The 19,251-nt window shown below is 40.5% G+C and overlaps 1 protein-coding gene across 1 annotated transcript; it reads left to right on the top strand.

The window, feature by feature from the left end:
- Positions 1-1,231: 1,231 nt before the first annotated feature.
- On the top strand, positions 1,232-8,962 carry LOC135472466 (transmembrane protein 233-like). Its single transcript, XM_064751981.1, has 4 exons — positions 1,232-1,310; positions 6,880-6,950; positions 7,408-7,539; positions 8,279-8,962. Exons 1-4 carry the CDS (start codon positions 1,304-1,306, stop codon positions 8,450-8,452), a joined length of 384 nt encoding a protein of 127 aa, XP_064608051.1. The 5' UTR covers positions 1,232-1,303; the 3' UTR covers positions 8,453-8,962.
- The last annotated feature ends 10,289 nt before the right edge of the window (positions 8,963-19,251 follow it).

The following is a 19,251-nucleotide window of genomic DNA, read 5'->3' as shown; positions in this document are numbered from 1 at the left end:
GAATTTGATGAACCTGTAACTTATCTGGCCAGTACTCCGATCTGACTAGGACTAAAGACATGGGATTCTGACCTGGCTAACACAAATAGGCAGGGACTATTGAACGATTGTGATGCTGATACCCTGATTTCGTTAGGCCTGGGATTGTCTGGGAGTTTGATGAATCTGAGGCCTATCTGGCCAGTACTCCGATCTGACTAGGGCTAAAGAGATGGAAATCTACATCTGCACAACTGTACTACATCACACCCGCCAGAGATACCAGAGAGGTAACAAGACTAAACATCCACATCTCCGCAACTGTACTACACCACACCCGCCAGAGATACCAGAGAGGTAACTCTGGAAAGGCGAAACATCTACGTCTCCACTACCGTTTAACACTCATCACAGGTATCAAAGAGTTTACATAAACGTACTTACTTACTTACTTTCTCATACTGCAGACGTTTCCATTTACAGTGCTGATATCATCTGATATCAGACAATAAGAGGACATAAAACTTTTTTTGGAATATTTTTGGAATTGTTGTTTAACGTAGTTCTCAAGAATATCTCTCTTAAGCGATAGGCATCAGTGTTGTGGTTGAAGGAGTGGCGAGTTACTGGCGACTTTTCCCACGTATGACGTACAGATGTGTTTATAATACTTGTGGAAGGCAGATGGTCTTTTATGAACGTAAGACTACTGCTTACTGTCACCGAGGCACCACTAATTCCTTGCCCAAGGCCCGATTTGAACCTACATCTTGTGTGCCCTAGCGACTGAACGGCAGACATCTTGTTCATTCGACAACGGCCTTCTGCCATGTATGCTGACTGAAATAACATGACGCTAATACAGAATACCGCACATACTCCACTTGATATTGTGTCAGAAAGCCACTATTTCAACACATCTGGGTGTGATCGCTCGAGAGATAAACCCTACAGTTACGCTTCGATTACCCGGATATATTCACATTACCGTTACTCGAGCGGACAAAATAACAACAAATGACATTCAAAGTGTTACCTGTACTGAAGAGAGATAAAAAAAAAATGAGAATTGAATATATCTCTGTATATGAGAGTCAGGACAAGTCACTCACGAAGTGGGTATTTTTCACGTGCCTGGAAGGGTGAATCTTTTGTAATACGCCTTCCTTTTGGCGTCACGTGCGTATGTAGATAGCCAATCATATGCTGTATGACTGGTATTGCAAAACGTCGCCAAACATCTCTATACTTAAGCGTTAACATAACGCTATCTTGTGTAAGACTATTCTGACTTAAGGATAAGGCCCGATCTTCACACATCACAATGTCAGGTAAGCCATATCATTTTAGCTATGTGTCACTTTGTATCCGTTTGTTTGTTTCTTTATCTATTTCTTTGCTTTTTTTCCTGACCACTTTATTCCACTACTTGCCATGCATAATATATCCACTATTCGTGTAATCTTTTTCGTTCATACATTTTAATGGACAGTCTGTTATACAAGAAAACCAAACAGAAGTGAAATGCCTTAGCCGTTTCAACACCAATTTTCCGTCATCGCATAATTCAGTAGCTTACGAAGGTAAATCATTGTTTCTTTGACTTACCACTTGATTTTTTTCATTTCGTCATTTCATGTTTATTAATTTTTACACGGCTAAAGCAGCTATAGCGCCTACACACTCTCCCTAATATATCCGAACTTCAGCTGTTGCCTCAAATGTCAACATACCCTCGTATTAGGACCAACAAAATCTCCATCATCAGAACCACATCTGTAAACTTTACGAAATTCGATATTTTTAAGATTTTGTTTTTCATCATGTAAAAAACTAACAACTGATTGTATCTGTACTCACAACTGATGTGGCGTGAATATATGAATGGTTTCATGGCAATGCCTTGTTTTCAGCCACGTTGGAGAGTATTTCAGCTATGTAGTCGGGAACATAGAGCTCAGTCGATCACCATTTTATCGGACAGCATTTTTGCTATATCGACTGTATTTCATTCACTTCTGCTGTATTTCAACCATCCACGTCATTCAGATTTGTTTGTGTATGTCAGGTATCCAGATTGTTTCATGTTATTTAAAAGTCAAGCCGGATATAAAAGTACAATAGTTCCGTTGTATATCAAATGCATTTTGCATACCCTATAGGTAAATACAATTTAAAATATTTTCTACTTCACATAAAGGAGAAATTTTTTTCTGGGGAGATCATTTATGCAACTACCGTGAACAATCGTTGAACTGACGAAAATAATATGGACAGGTATAGGTAAGAGAAAGTTTTCACGTGACTCTTTTAAAAGTTTCAAGTTACTGGAGATGATAGCTAGACACAGGGCAGAACACAAGGAGTGAGGTGTTTCACAAGTCAAAAGACAATCATATAACCTACATTGACGAGGCCTAAGCTGACGTCAACAAAGCAGCCGAAAAGAAAGGTTAAATGTGGTACATACATTTGTCCCTGCATCATGCGTGATTCTCGATTGCCACTGACTGATCAAACGGGTAAAAATGTTGACATACACTTGTCACAGCCGCAGGACATGCCCAAAAAGGGTAATTTAATCAGGGTTAAAATTTCACACACAGGGTTTAAATTCCCATATACCCTTCTCTACACGCGGGTAATTTATAATAACGTAAGATATTATGCAGAATCAACAAGCCTGAAATAGAATAACTCGGTCTCGACAGTAAAAAAATATTACATTTTTATGTTTCATGATCGAAGTCGAGGGGCCTGGGATCAAACCCAGATCGGGTCATTGCATTTGGTCATTTCTTTCTTTTGTCTGTTTGCCTGGTGTTTCTATTTCCACCAAAGGGCGATCGAACTGCATATAAAGGAGTACTTTTACATTCAGTCGTTTTCCAGTGTAGTCTATTTGGTTGTCCATATTCCTATCGTTACCTAACAAATCCAACTCTCGTCGGACACGCGATCCATTAGACACGATATCCCTTAGCCACGCTATCCATGGAACATCTCAGACATGGTGTCCGACAGACACTCTGTCCTTCAGTCACGGGATCCCTCGCTCACGTGATACCTCCAAAACGCTATCCCTCACAACAGTTGGCAAAGTATATATCCTCTCGAATCACACGGAAGAAAGTGTACAAGACCAAACAAAAACTACGCACATATACATTTACAAAATTATGCAATTTCCCTCATAAAATACTGTGGCAATTAAAAGCTTACTGCTACGGATGTGTAAGAACCGTTTCAATAATATGTTTATTTAAGTGGAGTTTTCCTGTTTTTGTACTCCTATACCACTCACTAGACGAACGGAACGTCTTAAAACTAGAAAGCCCGAAGCTTGAATCAAAGTTTATAGATTAATTTTATCTGTATATAAAGTTTGTCATTTTGTGTGGCTTAAAGTCTTTTCTGAAGTAAAATATTTCACCAGACATCTGATGCACTATATATGTGATATATTTGTTACAGTCGAATACAATGGCTATTTTCGTATTCTATTCGACTGTCACCACCTTGCCGGGACATCTATAGCTTTTCTATGGCTCTGTCGGGACCGGTAGATCCAGGATCAATCCTTGATCGAGTCACATCTAAGACTATAAAAGAGGAAGTTGTAACTTCCTCGCTTGGCGTTCAGCATCAAGGGGGTAGTGCAACGACTGGTTGACCCATATCAGTATAATGGCTCGGGCGGGGCGGCTTACTTGCCTTCGGTAAGTCGTCTCAGTGAAGCAGCACTAGATAAAGGAGCGGTGGAAATCCGTCCTGCTGCAAGGAGGCACATTACACGTACATGCACCCTAAGGATTCCTTCGTCGTCATATGACTGAAAAATTGTTGAGTACGACGTTAAACCCCAAGCACTCACTCACTCTATGGCTCTGCTCGATCACTGCGCAGTTGTGGTGCACCGTGACCTATCGAGAGATAACACATGAGAGAAATACAGAAAATTTGTGCTCCGGGAGAGGCGCAGCTAAATATCCTGTTATGTCGCAATCACAGGCTTACTTAATCTTACGCAGAAATCTTACGCGGAGTGGGCCTGGACAGGCAATGTTTACCTGTAAGTGTGTAACTAGCCTACATCGATCACACTGTCACGACTGCTTATGAAAAGCATATGGATAAATTCAAACAAAGTGTTTATTAAAAATGTTACAGTTTATAGAAGACTCATATATCGTGGTTTGGAAAACCCGTCTTCCGGAATCACAATCAATTTTAATTCCATTTCTCTGCTGTTTTTTATATTCTACATTATACAGCATATCAAAAGTAAAGATATGTTTATGCTAGGTGGATAACTACATGTGTATATATAATATATATCTGGGGTGAGATGGGTGGGCAAAGCGTGGGGTGGAGGTGGCGGTGCAACTCGGAAATGCTTAACCTCAATCATAAACACGATTTGGCTATGCTTTTATTAATTTATTATAATATTATGCCTCCCGTTATTAGATTCTGATATTGCTCAATACTCTTAAACAGTACTGAAACGGCTTCATTGCGCAACGCTCTTTATATTTTTTCGTGCTCTCTTCTACGCCCTAACCTGTACAGTCAATTGGTTCTATTCACAATTTCAGCATTTGTGTATTTCAGAATCCATTTTGTTGAATTCATTCACTGAATGTGATCAGTGAAGAGTTTTTTCACATTAGTACAAAATATTGTCCGGGACATTCACGAGGTCCCTTTATGGCTCTATGTCACCTCGATCAACGTTCACAGAAATTTTGCATGGACAGACTTGAAAAGGCATGATTTGCATGTGGTGTGCACGCATGAACAACCTTGGCTGTCAGATATAGGTATACAACCTACCATGTTATACAGACCATGTAAAATCGCGTGGCCATTAAACAAAATGTTTATAAAAAAGTAAATGTATATATAAAAAGATAGTATTTCGTAATTCTGAGAAGAAAAGTGGTGGTTGACCGGAATCCCATTTAGATGTGATTCTACTTCATTATGTATCTGCGTCATATTTAATACATAACAAATTTTTTAAGCATTTACCCCATAACAGCTTTGTATGTCAGCGGAAATTTACTCGTTCTCCACACAAAAGCTACATCCATCCATACAGAAAAGCGTGCATTAATGTCCGGGTTCTGTGGTAATCTTGTTGCACATTTTCTGGGTCAAAACGTGCAAACCATGGTTTTTTCTTTCGAAATCTTATTATTTCGAAATCCTGTTTATAGCACTCCTCTTAGATCTGACCTATGTAGTGGCCCTTATTTATTCTGCTTCTTCTTTTCTCCTTTTCTTTGTTGGTTCGGGGAAGTGCTTACATACAGCCTATTTACGTTAGGATACCTATAACCTTGAATGGCAGTCCATAGATTTTCAAGCATGACCATCAGCATACCGTATAGGCTGGTTCACAAATATTTACCGCGGGCGTTACTTATTAACTTATTTAATTGGTGTTTTACCGGACAGCACCCGGGTGCGCGTGGGGGGGAGGGGGGTGGACCCACGGCCGTCCGCAGGTTGGGAATGGAAGCAGGGCAAGCCAATTTTATAAGCCGCGTTCAGTCGATGTGATTTGTCGAATGCTACAATCGCATGGAAGAGCGCATTTTCATTCGATGGGCCGACTGGAAAATTTCACCATGTGATTTCAATTTCATGAACCACCACACTAACTCTGCACAATACACTATATTCCATATGGATACAGTCTGAATTCCTGCTTGCTTCTCGCGTTTCACGTAGCGCGTATGCTTCACACATAGGCCATATATACCTATCAGAAGTGTAGAGATGAAAAAGCACAAAGAGCTATAAACACATACACAAAGGATGAAGGCCTACGCACTTAAAGTAAGTGTTTCGATTTTAAAAACATTTCTGTTACGGTTTAGAAACGAGTTCTTGTGTTTATTCATAAGAACTATATTTAGCAACTAAAGAGATGTGTTTATTTTACATATAGCGAGCATGTAAAATGTTTACGTAGTTATATGGTAGACAATTTCAATAAACACAAATGGCTTGGTAAACCTGACGTTGTGTTTACATTATGTGTAAAATGCCGATATTAAACTTGCAGTTAACATAAACTGAAATGTTTTGAAGAAATACATTGTGACGATGTCCCTGAACAGATATTCATTAAATTTTACTATACCCTTAATGTACACTATAATTAATTTTACTATACACTTAATGCTCATTTGTTATCCATACTTTACACGTAGGCCTCCTTTGTATGATTTTTTTTTATATACAACATACAATCTAAGCCGCCACCTACAGTTTTGATAAAGGCATGCTGCCTTCGAACACGTACATATATAGGCCTACCATGTGGCCTATTAAAATAAAGACAAACAGTTTTTATAAAACAAATGTGGAACGGACAAGACGAAATCGTATGTCCCCCCATGGAGATATTAATTTCATAGCATTAAGCGATTCCCAGTCTTCCGACGAGCAATCCCATTCAGCCTGTCATATGTGTACATACATCCGTTGTGAAATAATATACATGCATCTAACTTGAGCTACTTATTTATACATCTATCCCTCAATTTCTCCGTCAATTGTGAACTTTTTGTGCAAGCCCCAGATACTTATTTCTACATACGCGATAAAACTGTTACTCAAACATATTCATATAACGCTCGGCAGCAGGACCTTGACGTCATTTTAATGACGTCAATTGTTCCTTTCCCAGTTCATCAAGATGGCGTCACTTTAGAGACAGTACGACGTTATAATGGAAACTGATACATTGTAACGGTGTCGACGTTACGTTACAATTCATTTTTGATGTAAAACTTACTCTAGTTCATGATTCACACTAGCGTCACCTCACGGAATTAAAAATATGCAGCAACCCCACTTGTAATTAAACCTCTATTCCTTCTTCAGTTTACCCGGATAAGGAGGGGTATGGCCAGCAGTATCCCAGTGCAGGCTATTCGCACAACACTACTGTCGTGGTGAGTTTGCGCACATCATATTATACACATCATTATGCATGTATGTATATACGTACCTTTGACGCTATGTATGACCGCACACCCGTTAAAAAGACCGGTGCATGTAAAAAAAAAAGGTGTTGAAAATGTCGATAATTACACCACACCTGATAACAACGTACAGAAACAACGTTCTTTTTCCTGTCCAAAACAGAGAAGCCAGATTCCATCTCAGTGACTAGTTAAAATGTAAAGCCGACAGTAGGCTACATCGATCAAATTGTGCGACTTAGCACCCGTCTTTGGAATTTGGAAATCACGAACATTGTCTTTCAACATATTACAGTGTCATTTGTACCAACAGCCCCTGTTACAAATCAAAGGTTTAACAGGGTCTGTTTGTGTGGGTATATCTGTGTGTTTTGTCATATTATTGTAATCACTGTTGTTGTTTTTTGTGGTTTTTTTTCCCTCGCAGACTACTCAGCCGAATGTCACGTACGTACAGGCAAACAACCCTCCGCCAAACAACCATATGGCCCTGGCCATTGTCTCGTGCCTATGCTGTTTCTGGCCTCTCGGACTGGTGGCCATCATTTTCTCCAGCATGGTAAGGGCATTAGTTGAAATGAGGAGAGAGGTGCGCAGGTATTCATCCCATGGAATTCTGAATGAAACTAAACGCCAAACATTATTGGTCAATGGTGATTCGGTAACCTGCGGATGGCCGTGGATTTACCATGGGTTCTGTTTGTTTTCATCCCACCATAATGCTGACCGCCGTCGTACAAATGAAATATTCTTGAGTACGACGTAAAGCACCAATCAAATAAATAAATAAATCATGTTCTAACTGTATTTGGATTCGTCGCTCCTACACAGACCTTATTAACTCTGAAAAAATCCGTTAACTTCAACAGAATGTCTGTTAGTATCAGTGATACTAGAATGTACTCTGTCATTGCAGCAGATTTTTCTAGCTAATATCTAGCTATATGTTTAATCCATTTAACATAAACCTTGTACAATGTAGTAGACTGATAAGATGTTATGTTGAATATGACGTAGTACCATATTATATTGACAGAACAGGTCTATAATCTAGTTTCCATCACACAGCATACTTTCTGTTAAACTTACATGTAAGGGTATTATCCTGAATATGACATATTATCATACTTTATAATAGCATAATAGACATACAATCTCGTATCTATCAGACAGCATACTTTCTGTTTAACTTACATGTAACGGATTATTATTCTTTTCTTTTTTTTGTTTTTTTTTGTGTTTTTTGTTTTTTTTTTTTGTTTTTTTTTTAGTTTAATGTATGACTACCTGTATTTCAGTCTGCAGACGCAGCCAGGTCCGGGGATTACGACACGGCTCAGACCAAAGCTAAGGTGTCACTGGGACTGTCCATCTCCGCCATCATTGTCGGTGTTCTTACAGTCACCATTATTCTCATCGTCTACTTCACCGTGGGCTTTTATACCACCACCACCGTCCGTTATTACGGATAGCAAGATCGCTCGGGTTGGCAGTCGGACGTGTGATGAGTTTATGACACCCAGTTGTATGTTTGCTGTAACACACATGGGCTGAACATCTAGACAAATTTTATGGACGTCATACAACTCTTGCCTTAACTGTAACACACAGTTGTATCTTTGCTGTAACACACAGTTGTATATTAATTTTTCTGTAACACATAATTGTATATTAATATTGCTGTAACACACAGTTGTATATTAATTTTGCTGTGACACACATGGGCTTAACATATCGACATCCTGGATTTTATCTGTGACAATTGGTTTATAAAGGTACGAGATTTGCTATCCGCGAGATATTTGAGCTATGCTTCACTATAATGTAACAACTGGATTTACATTATTTTTGTAGGTATTGTAACGTTGATATATATGAGAAAGTCTTTCACTTTTTCCAAATTAAATGCTCTTTGTGTTCATGGGGTAAATGGCTTTATTTTCATTTAACATTCTTAGAATTAAAAGGTCATATTTTGCTAACTTTCGTTCGTTCTGTGTCCACATTCTATCCTATTGTGCTGTAAGTCATTTACAGATTGTCATGTTTTGAGCAAGCAAATGTTGGCAGAAAAGTTGAAGCAGTTGAGTGAGGAAAGTTAATAATTGTGATAGGTGCCTTCATTGTTGTCTGTGTTTTCCTGCAGTTTGAAAAGTACCCCATGAGGGTGGCTTTAATCAAGGGGAATCTGTCCAAAGGAAAAATCTTTGAGCTTATCAAAGATTGTAGGAATCCTAATCTAACTGCATGTGAGCATTATGTCAGGTCGTTCTTGCATGGATCAAAAAACCGGAAATATCTTACCTTTTTAAATAACGGTACCGATATCTTGAATACAAATTCAGATACTTTTCTTAGTCAAAACAATTTGCCGTTAAGAACCGCAAATAAAGAGCTAATTTAGTGGTCATTGTAACATTTTTAGTTCTAATCCGTGAAAACAAAATGCATCCCCGCACGTTGTGTCACTCACTCAGAACATGTTTGACTGTAGATTTTATTCCAATATTAGTTTCCGTCAGATTTCATTGTCGGTGTGAAGGTTATTTTCACTTGTCTCTTCCTTCCTCTAACGATGTTCTAAAATCGACTGCATTTAAACACATAACTTCCTTAACCTGCCCTATTGAACACTCTTTTGGAAAATCCTTTCTCAACATCGCTCGTAGATCAACACCCTAAATTTTATGACATCCTGATCTGACATCCTATCAACACCATTATTTAACATTCAAATGACAAACTCTACGACATATCTACATATCTGATAAACTAAAAGGATTAGTGATTTATCGATTAGTTTTTAACGCCGTGCCCAAAACTGCAACAGCTGGATTCGAACACTCGATCGCTATGACGAAGAGACTAATGTTTGCAAGAAACCAGCTCTTTAACTAGTCCTACTGGGCCCAGTTGTAAGGTTGAGAACAACTGCTTCCTTAGAGCTTAACCGTATGGCAAATGACAATCTTACCCAAGGGACCCTTTATATCGTACAGGGTGAGAGAGACTAAATGGAAAGGTTGCAGTTTAGGATAAACTCCAGGAGCTCATGCATTCTAAAAGGCGGTCGCAAACTGCGACCGTCGCAATTTCCATGACATACAATGAAGAGATGCGTCGATCATCATGGGAAATATACTTGACACAGCGTTGAGACACCTTTGCAGAACGGCTCGAGCCTTGAGCGTATTGACAGTGAAAGCAACCATCACCAAATATTCTTGAACTCGAAATGATATTGAATCATGATATGATGACGACAATCTTGAAGTAGTCTAGGCAATGGAGGATGCAATTCAATGCATTAAAATCGGTATTTATACCGTTTACCAACAAACTTCTTCAAAGGCTAGTAGAAATATTTCTTGATGATACCGTTATTAATGAATCACCCAACCACAAACACCTGAGCTTATACGCAAGCAAATTGCAAATGGGATTCCCATATTAACTTTATTATCAAAGTTACATAAATAAGAATAGGGATACTTCGAAAGATTAAGTATCAAATTAGTGAGGGTGTATGTAACATATATTAGGCTAGCCTATATTAGAATATTCATGTGTAGTCTGGGATAACTGCTCTCAGGAACTGACCAATCGATTAGAAAAACTTCAACTCGTTGCTGCTCGAAATGTTATTTATTTATTTATTTATTTATTTATTTGATTGGTGTCTAACGCCGTATTAAAAAATATTTCACTTATACGACCAGCATTATGGTAGGAGGAAACGGTGCAGTATCCGAGGGAAGCCCACGACCATCCGCAGTTTGCTTCCAGACCTTCCCACCTACGACCGGAGAGGAAGCCAGCATGAGCTGGACTTGATCTCACAGCGACCGCATGCTCGAATTCTCACTGGTCTCTCGATTTATACAAATAAAGAATATTTCTATTGCGAAACTGGGCGGGGGGGAAACTGGCCTATAGATGGAAAATAGCTAGGTTAAAAACAATGTGCATGATCCACGAGGCAACGTTTCTGATTTCCTCATCGATATAATGCCGTCTTAGGTAGGAGATAGTAATCCATATAACATGAGGAACAGATCAAATTATACTATCCCGGCATGACGCCTAGAACTAACAAAAAACTCATTCTTACAAGCAACAATACGCGACTAGAACCAATTAAGCACTGAAGTTAGACAAAGCCCCTACGTTGAATATTTTCCAGTCACAATTACGAAAAATGAAATAAGTACCAGAGCTTTGTAAGGAGGGAACCAGACGATTAAACATCAATCTCACTAAACTAAGGCGTCGTTGTAGTCAAATAAATCTGTCCTGTTTCGGTTACACTTATTACATAGCCCCAGTTGTATCTGTGGTGCACTCTTTGAAGGTGCATATCATTTCTTCTTCATATGTCCGCACCAGGAACAGGAAACTGGGAGCTAAGCTCACACCTGAATGTCGAACTGGGAAGCGGGAAATGGGGGCTAACATCACTGACGTACTCTTTCGACAGCCAATGGCACTGTGGCCAGCGTATTTCCGCCAGGGTATTTCCAGCCATCGCGTGCGGCATGTCTTAAAGTCTGCATGTACTAATTTTCGTACCTTTAAGTGCAATATCAAGAGCAGTGTATTACACTAAATATTTGAAATTAGCTCCCGGTTCCTGCCTCAATATTCAAAGCTGAATATCGAACTGAGAACTGGGAGCTAACTTCGCTGAAATCGAAAGAGTAGGTTTTTGAAGACTTCTATATGTACAGTAAAGCTAAGGTGATAACGAAGCCAGGAAGTACGCCTATCAAGCTTGCTGGTAGGAAGATGGTTATGTCCCACTGGCCCCTGTTTGTTTTCACTGGCGGAAGTCATGGAGTGTTGGCAGGCTTTGAGTAAAAACAATCCTCTAGATATAAACAGTTCTAAACACCACCTGTTGTTTTCATTTAAATTTAAGAAGAAGGGCTTGGAGTACGCTGACCTGCGGTTGATTTATTTATACAGCTCAGCGTTTATAATCAAAACGTTAAAATCAGCGTTTATAATCAAAACACGTTTAGCAGGTTGACTTGATCTTATGCAATAAGACACATCGGTACCACACGGTACTGCTATGCTCACAAAGCTCGGCTTTTTAGTCGCCCGTCTTCCGATTTCCCCCCGTTCGCTTGCACGAATTGCCCGTCCAAAGGATAATTGAAAATGGATTCTAAATCGACGAAAAACGTTGAGCCACTTATGAATAAAACTGTACAAGGAAAGGTTAAGGGGTTATAAAGGGTTAAAATATCCTGTCGTATGGTGAAATTTATCAAAACAGAAGATTGGAGCGAAATAGTGAGCGATTACAAACAATAACTTGCAGATTGGGAACCAATTGCAAATATCAAGAAGACTTCGTTATCTTATCTTTTTGGACAGTTTTCTGTATATATTAGACCTCTTAAAGGTATACACTCAAAAAAGTAATCTGTTAAATTTAACAGACAGTGATGTTATTTGAGTGATGCTAGAATGTGTTCTGTTATTGCAGAAGATTATGCCGTTAAATATAACATACATATTCTATTAGTTCAATATAACCATTCTAATATTTATTTGATTGGTGTTTTTGGCCATACTCAAGAATATTTCACTTATACGACGGCGGCCACCATTATAGTGGAGGAAACCGGGCAGAACACATCGGAAACTCACGATCATTCGCAGGGTGCCGACATGCGCGGAACGAACTCATAGCGGTCTCATTAGAGGAAGACTACTGGGTCATTGCGCCGTGCTGACTTGCTAACCCCTCGGCCTCAGAAGCTCCCACCAATCGGATTAACTAACAGGTTATCATGTTGAATGTGACACAATATTATGTAGAACGTCCATCTCGAGGCCCAAAGTCTCTACAAATGGTGCTTGTTGCTGCCTCGATTGGCGCTCAGCACTCAGAGATTAGAGCAAGGAAACAGAATTGGTTGGCTTGGTGTCTGTATAATGTGACCGGGTGGGTGTCATGTCTGGTGTTTTCGGCATGGTAGTTCTGTGGCGGCAGAACTTTGGCGGCATGAATTCACCCTGCCACAAGAAGACACAGTATATGTACGTGCATATAATGACTCCTCGTCGTCACATGACTAAAAATTGCTAAGCATGATGTTAAACCCCAAGCATTCATTCATTCATTCATTCATTCACGATATTGTATTATAATAACAGAATACATTCTAACATCGCCCAGAGAACAGAATTTCTGTCAAATTCAACAGATTATTTCTTCAGTGTAAAAAGACCGCAACTCGCAAATCCGAAAATGAAACCTCTATAGGTTACACATGCGCAATTGGTCCAATTGAGTCCAAGATGTGCCTCCGAACTGAAGATTGAAGGGGCAATAACTAGGTAATACTGTTACACAGACATTATACGTTGTTGGTGCACTATAAATTTCTGTTGCGTTAGTTTGCACCCAGTTAAAATATATCACAATTTTGTCTGTTTTGGATAAAATTGAAAACTTTTTTTGCCAGTGTTACTTCCTAACCCCCTACAGGTCATCAACGTATCACTTCCAAAAACCACAGCTCAAAACATTTTGGTCATGCTAGGTTGATATTTTGATATGTTGTAGAGAAAAGTCAAGCTGCATATGGTGGTATGGTATTATACCACGCGAAGGTTAGGAGATGTATACTTTTGACGTTGCAGTTGACAAATTCACTACATAAATAATAAGGAAAATCAATGCGCTATTGTAACCTATATACGCCCTGCAAGCACATCCTAAAAATATAGGATGAGTGTATTTCATTGGATCTGAGAAGCTATCTCTGCGTGCCAGATCTGACCAAAAGCAAGATCCATATTCCTTACAGTGCTCCCTATACGCTCGATTCCCATACCGCCATCACTAGACAAGCCTGGCCTTTGGAGCCTTTGTAACGCACTATAGGCTTGTTACAGACTTAGCATCACTGATGATGTCTTCGCACGGAACTATTTACTCAGCATTCATCTACAAATTAAAACTGATTCAGGTGTTGGTTAGCATCATTTTGTGCACACCATAAAGATCATGCATGTGTATATATGTTGTATGATTTGAACCAAAGGTTGAGTTTTTGTGATTTGTGTCATCACTTCCTTCCTCATCACCGTGATCCCGATGATTGGCGTTGTTCAAGATGTTAGTACAAATTTGCTAGTTGTGGCAATGATGCAAAGTGAACGTCGAGAGCGGTGCATGCGCTGTAAGAAGTATGACTAAGATCGTGTGGATCTGAAAATGACCGTGTTAAATATTGGAAGCATTTGCGTGGACAGTTCGAAAAAATTTAACTGGTGTAAACTGACAAGAGGCCGTATGTTAAAGCAGTCCCCAGTTATCTGTGACGATTTGCCAACTATTACACTGTCGTAGCTGAATTGGTTTAACTGTCTAAACTGTTATACCGTCTAAATGACGACAGATAGAGTCGGTCGCAACTTAGTAATGCGGAAAAATACGTCAGTTGAGCGTATCCAAACAGCATAATAAACTGAATCACAGTTGCGAAAGCTCCAGTGTCTATGCCATATACAAGTTAATGCCTGGTGGTAACAAAAAAGAAAAAAAAACGAGTGAAGAAAAGGCGAGTTGTGCCAATAGTAATATCATACGGCTGTTTATGTGGGTCAGTTGTATGTCGAGCAGACTGCGACATCGTGCCCACTGACTAAACCAGAATAATATGACTAGTATACTTTTTTTCCATATGCAAGTAACTCTAAAAATACACCAAGGTTTCGGACACGCCTACCGCTAACCTCTCTGCGCTAGCTAGTTCATCAAGTGTTGTCAATCAAAATGCGTCCTCTACCAACGCTCGCTTAACATCACTGCCAACATGCACCAGATAAAATTTGCACAGAAATCTTATTTGGGCAGCACCATTGCCGGTGGGATCACCGCAGTGAAACAGGAAGTATTGTCATACAGAGACAAACAAAACTAGATGCTTCAGATAAAAGCTGAATGAAATTTTATACCTGAATGTTCATGATACAGGTCGGCAACAAAATCACTGGTGAGGCGAAGTCTAAACCCTGAGTGTCAGAATGGCCCGAACGCTATTTATACCGAAGGTATACGGTTGTCACTACAAACTCTTTGTTAAAAAGCTAATTTATGTGTTACTAATTGTGTTTTTTTTTGGGGGGGGGGGGACTTTTGGGTGTCCCCGCACCCCTTTTTTCCATGTGCAGTCCACGTACATGTACCATACCATTACCTCCCACGGTAACCTTTGTATTGCAGTTTACGCGTGCAAAACAGTTACCCACAAATTACAAGTCTACCCGGAGACAGGCTTTACAGCGTATTTTTTATTGATTGTATATATATACATGTACTTGTGTATTTTAAACTTAATATTAACCTGCAAAAGATACCACATCTTCCTCACAGAGACAAACATGGACATTAATTACTGTTAATGTTAAACATTTAAGCCAATGATGTCGTCGATGGCGTTAGAGGTTGACACCGGAGACTGGGTAACGAAGGGAACACGTTTAAGCAGGGAACTGTTTCTAGCCAACGGTTCAGCACTTGGGTGTACTGCTGTTGTTTTAGTAATACTCAATCACCTGGTTTGAAGACATGAATTTTGACACCAAACTTTGATCGCAATACACCTTCATTTTTATTTTGGCTGTTTTATCTCCAGATCGAGAACTGGTGTGGAAGTCAGGAGATTTGATGGAGTTCACAGGTTCGGGGATTTTTTTGATTCGTGGACTGAAGAGAAGAGTAATGAGGTAGCTCCTGTTATAGAGTGAGGTGTGGCCCTTTGCGTTAGGTCATTAAGGTGTGATCTTCCTGTGCTTGAATCCTGTTACTTCAGCAATGTGGGCAAAATCACGTCCATTAAATGGAGGTCCATTGTCTGCTTTAAGTACATCTATTATTCCATGTGTCCAGTTTGGGAGTAAGGTGATTAGCTGATGTAGACTTCACCACTTCTATTATGGGGTATCTACGGCAATCATCAATGAGAAGAAACAAATAATCTCCGGAAAGTAATGGTCCACAGTACACTTACACAGCTCCATGGTTTGTAGGCATGTCCGTCATTTAGAGGGGCTCTGGTTTCTGTGAGGAGACATTTGCTTGGCACTGTAGACAACTGTTCACATTGTTTTCCACATCCTGATCAATTTTGGGATTACAGACCTCTTCTCGCAAAAGTCTCTTTACCTTGACTGCCTCTTGATGGCCTTCATGGGCTTATTGAAGCACTTGTTTCCTGAGGGATGGGGGTGCAATGAGCCTTGTTCCAGGTAATACTGTATCTGAAGGAGTAAGAGTCGCCCCATGTCTCAGTTGAGGGTCATTCTTATTCCATCTATCTGATTGAATGGCTTTCGTCAATTTTGTCATTTCTGGATTCGTTTTGTATGAACTCTGAATAGTCTGGATTTTAGAATGGTATGTTCACCTATGAAGTTCACATATTGGTGAGCAATGTCTCAATCATTTCATGAATTCGGCTGTTGAGTGTGTCTTGAGAGAAAATCGGGAGTATTATCTTCTCCCGGCTGGTACACAACTGAGAGTTCATAAGGTTGCAATCGTAATTACCATCTGACAATGCGTACTGGAGGTTGCGACTGTGGTTTGTTGAACACTGGATCGAATGGTTTGTGGTCTGTTATAACTGTAAACAAAACAAAAGATATAAATGGGAAATTTTCCACATGCCCAGACTACCGCAAGTGTAGCGATCGTACGTAATTAGCAATGTTGTTATAAGGGATATAACTCTTAGGTGTTACACAGGAGGGGATCTCCAACATGTGCGTTGACACTGTGCGAAACGATCGTTCTGATTGGCTGATCGGGAGGATGAGACTGGTTGTCCGACATCTTCCATTAAAAGTTCTATGCCACCTAAATAATTTGTCTCGTCTCGTCTGTGTTACAGTCCTACATTGCGCCAGACCATAGTAAGGGCAACATTTTGACGAGATTGCCAGGATAAGACGAACGTGTGCCAGTCAGCGGTAGTGCGGCAATGAGTTTTGTGGAGACCGAATTCAAGATTAAGGGTTTATTGTACCAGCAGGCCCCAGAAAAACTACTTGATACCATCAACAAGCTGAGAATTCCTGGGAAATTGGGAAAACTGAGTGGCTACGCGCTATCGAAAAGTATATAGCAGTATGCTCTGCAGATGATAAAGATGGACCACCACGTCCATCTGGGCGATCTGCGAGAGATTTCGTGATTACCTATGTTACTCTCCTGGATTTGAAGTTTTCAGCGACAACAGCCCATTGGCATATATCTTAACAAGTGCCAAACTGGACAGTACACGGCACAGATGGGTTGCCGAATTGTTGGACTTCGAATTCACAATAAGGTACAAACCAGGTAAAACAAACTGTGATGCTAATGGGCTTTCAAGGATACCTCTTGATATCAATGAAGCCAGGAAACAGCTCCCAGATGTAATCGCTCAGGATCCCTTGCAAGCTATCATTAGTGATGTAAATACTACAACCCGTCCGGACAATGTTCTAATCGCTTCTGTGTCTAGTGACGTAAACCTTGAGGCAGAGTTCAAGGTGACCGACTGTGCTGCACCTAGAACAGGTAGGCGCGCTTCATTCAATCAGGCGAAAGTACCCTTACAACTCCTAAAAGAATTCAGCAAGCTAAGCTTTGACGAAAATGCGGTGCTCGTGAGAAGGAACACGTTACCTGGAGAAACAGAACATACTCAGATTGTGCTTCCACAGAAGTGGCGAATACTTGTTATGAAAGAACTGCATGACAATATGGGAAAAATGGGCGCTGAACGAGTGATCTCACTGATACGAGAGCGCTTCTACTGGCCTAAGATGGCGGATGGGGTAGAACATTACGTCAACAGTGAGTGTGGGTGTCTCAAGGAAAAGGTGCCAAACAAAGATACTCGAGCACCTCTCCAAACAATTGTGACCAGCTCATCGTTCGAACTGGTGTGCATTGACTTTGTCCATCTGGAAAAAGCTAAGGGCGGGTAAGAGTACTTGTTAGTAGTTGTTGTCCACTTTACTCGCTTTGCGCAAGTGTACCCCACAAAGAATAAGGCTGGGAAAACTCCTGCTGAACGGAGTGACTTTATTCCCCGATTCGGATTTCCTGCACCTCTCCACCACGATCAGGGTGGGGAATTCCCGAACGAGTTGTTTTGTAACCTACAGAAACTTTGTGGCATGGTTAGCTCGAGAACCACCCCCTACCACCCACAAGGAAACGGGAAGGCAGAACGGTTTAATCGGACAATTTTAGGCATGTTGAAAACCTTGTCCTCCAGAGAGAAGCCTAACTGGAAAGAACACGTGAACAAACTTGTACACGTCTACAACTGTACGAAGAATGATTCTACAGGTTATTCGCCGTTTTTCCTATTGTTCGAACGATCTCCTCGTCTTCCTGTGTATATCTTGTTTGACATTCAGACACCGAAGAATGCCAAGACTCACAAACAGTACGTCCATGAGTGGGAAACAAATATGAGACAAACGTACAGATTGGCTTCTGAAACAGCAGCAAAATCAGCAGCCAAAGGCAAGAAAAACTACGACAGCAAAATGATGTCAAACATCCTTCAGCCAAATGACAGGGATCTTGTCCGAAATTTATCAGAACGAGGTAGACCTGGAAAACTGAGATCGTGGTGGGAAGGCAAGGTGCATGTCGTCCTCCTAAGCATTGACAGCCCTGTCTATCAAGTGAAAGCTGAGGATGGAAGTGGCAAAGTTCGGACATTGCACAGAAACCTACTCCTGCCTTGTGGTAATCTTCCATTGGAGCTGCCAAGACCTACTCGATCAAAGTCAAGAAGAATACCTCGGAAAGTGAAAGGAAAAGGACAGCGCAAGATTGTGGAACACCCCGGGACTGATTCGGACTCTACTGATCTTGACTGGCAAGAGTGGTTTGTAGAACACCCACAGAGTGCATTCAAGCTCAACCACTAGGCTGAATCTTTCATTCCGAGAAATGAAGTGACACAACACCAGAACACTCTCTACAGTGGATCGGACGCGGCCAGTGATAGTGTTCATTCCCGTTCGGTTTGTGACAATGGAGAAAATGAAACTGAGGGACGGAGACAACGATCCATGAGGACAATAATACCACCGTCCCGACTGACTTACGACACAATGGGAATGCCACTGAGTACAGATTGCCTTCTTGTTGGGGGACAGTAAATTGTGACGGCGTAACCGTGGCGTGGCCATGGCAGTTTTTTCCCCTGGGGATAGGTTCACCATTTCCGATGTTGTGGAC

This window comes from Liolophura sinensis, chromosome 8 (genome assembly GCF_032854445.1).
Source record: "Liolophura sinensis isolate JHLJ2023 chromosome 8, CUHK_Ljap_v2, whole genome shotgun sequence".
In the NCBI taxonomy this organism is placed as follows: Eukaryota; Metazoa; Mollusca; class Polyplacophora; order Chitonida; family Chitonidae; genus Liolophura; species Liolophura sinensis.
This window is presented reverse-complemented; position numbering and strand designations above follow the sequence as displayed.

Bases quoted from the DNA above. Each gene is read 5' to 3' on its own strand.
- LOC135472466 (XM_064751981.1), top strand. The intron at 6,951-7,407 runs GTGAGTTTGCGC...TTTCCCTCGCAG, and splicing joins CGCACAACACTACTGTCGTG to ACTACTCAGCCGAATGTCAC. The intron at 7,540-8,278 runs GTAAGGGCATTA...CCTGTATTTCAG, and splicing joins CCATCATTTTCTCCAGCATG to TCTGCAGACGCAGCCAGGTC.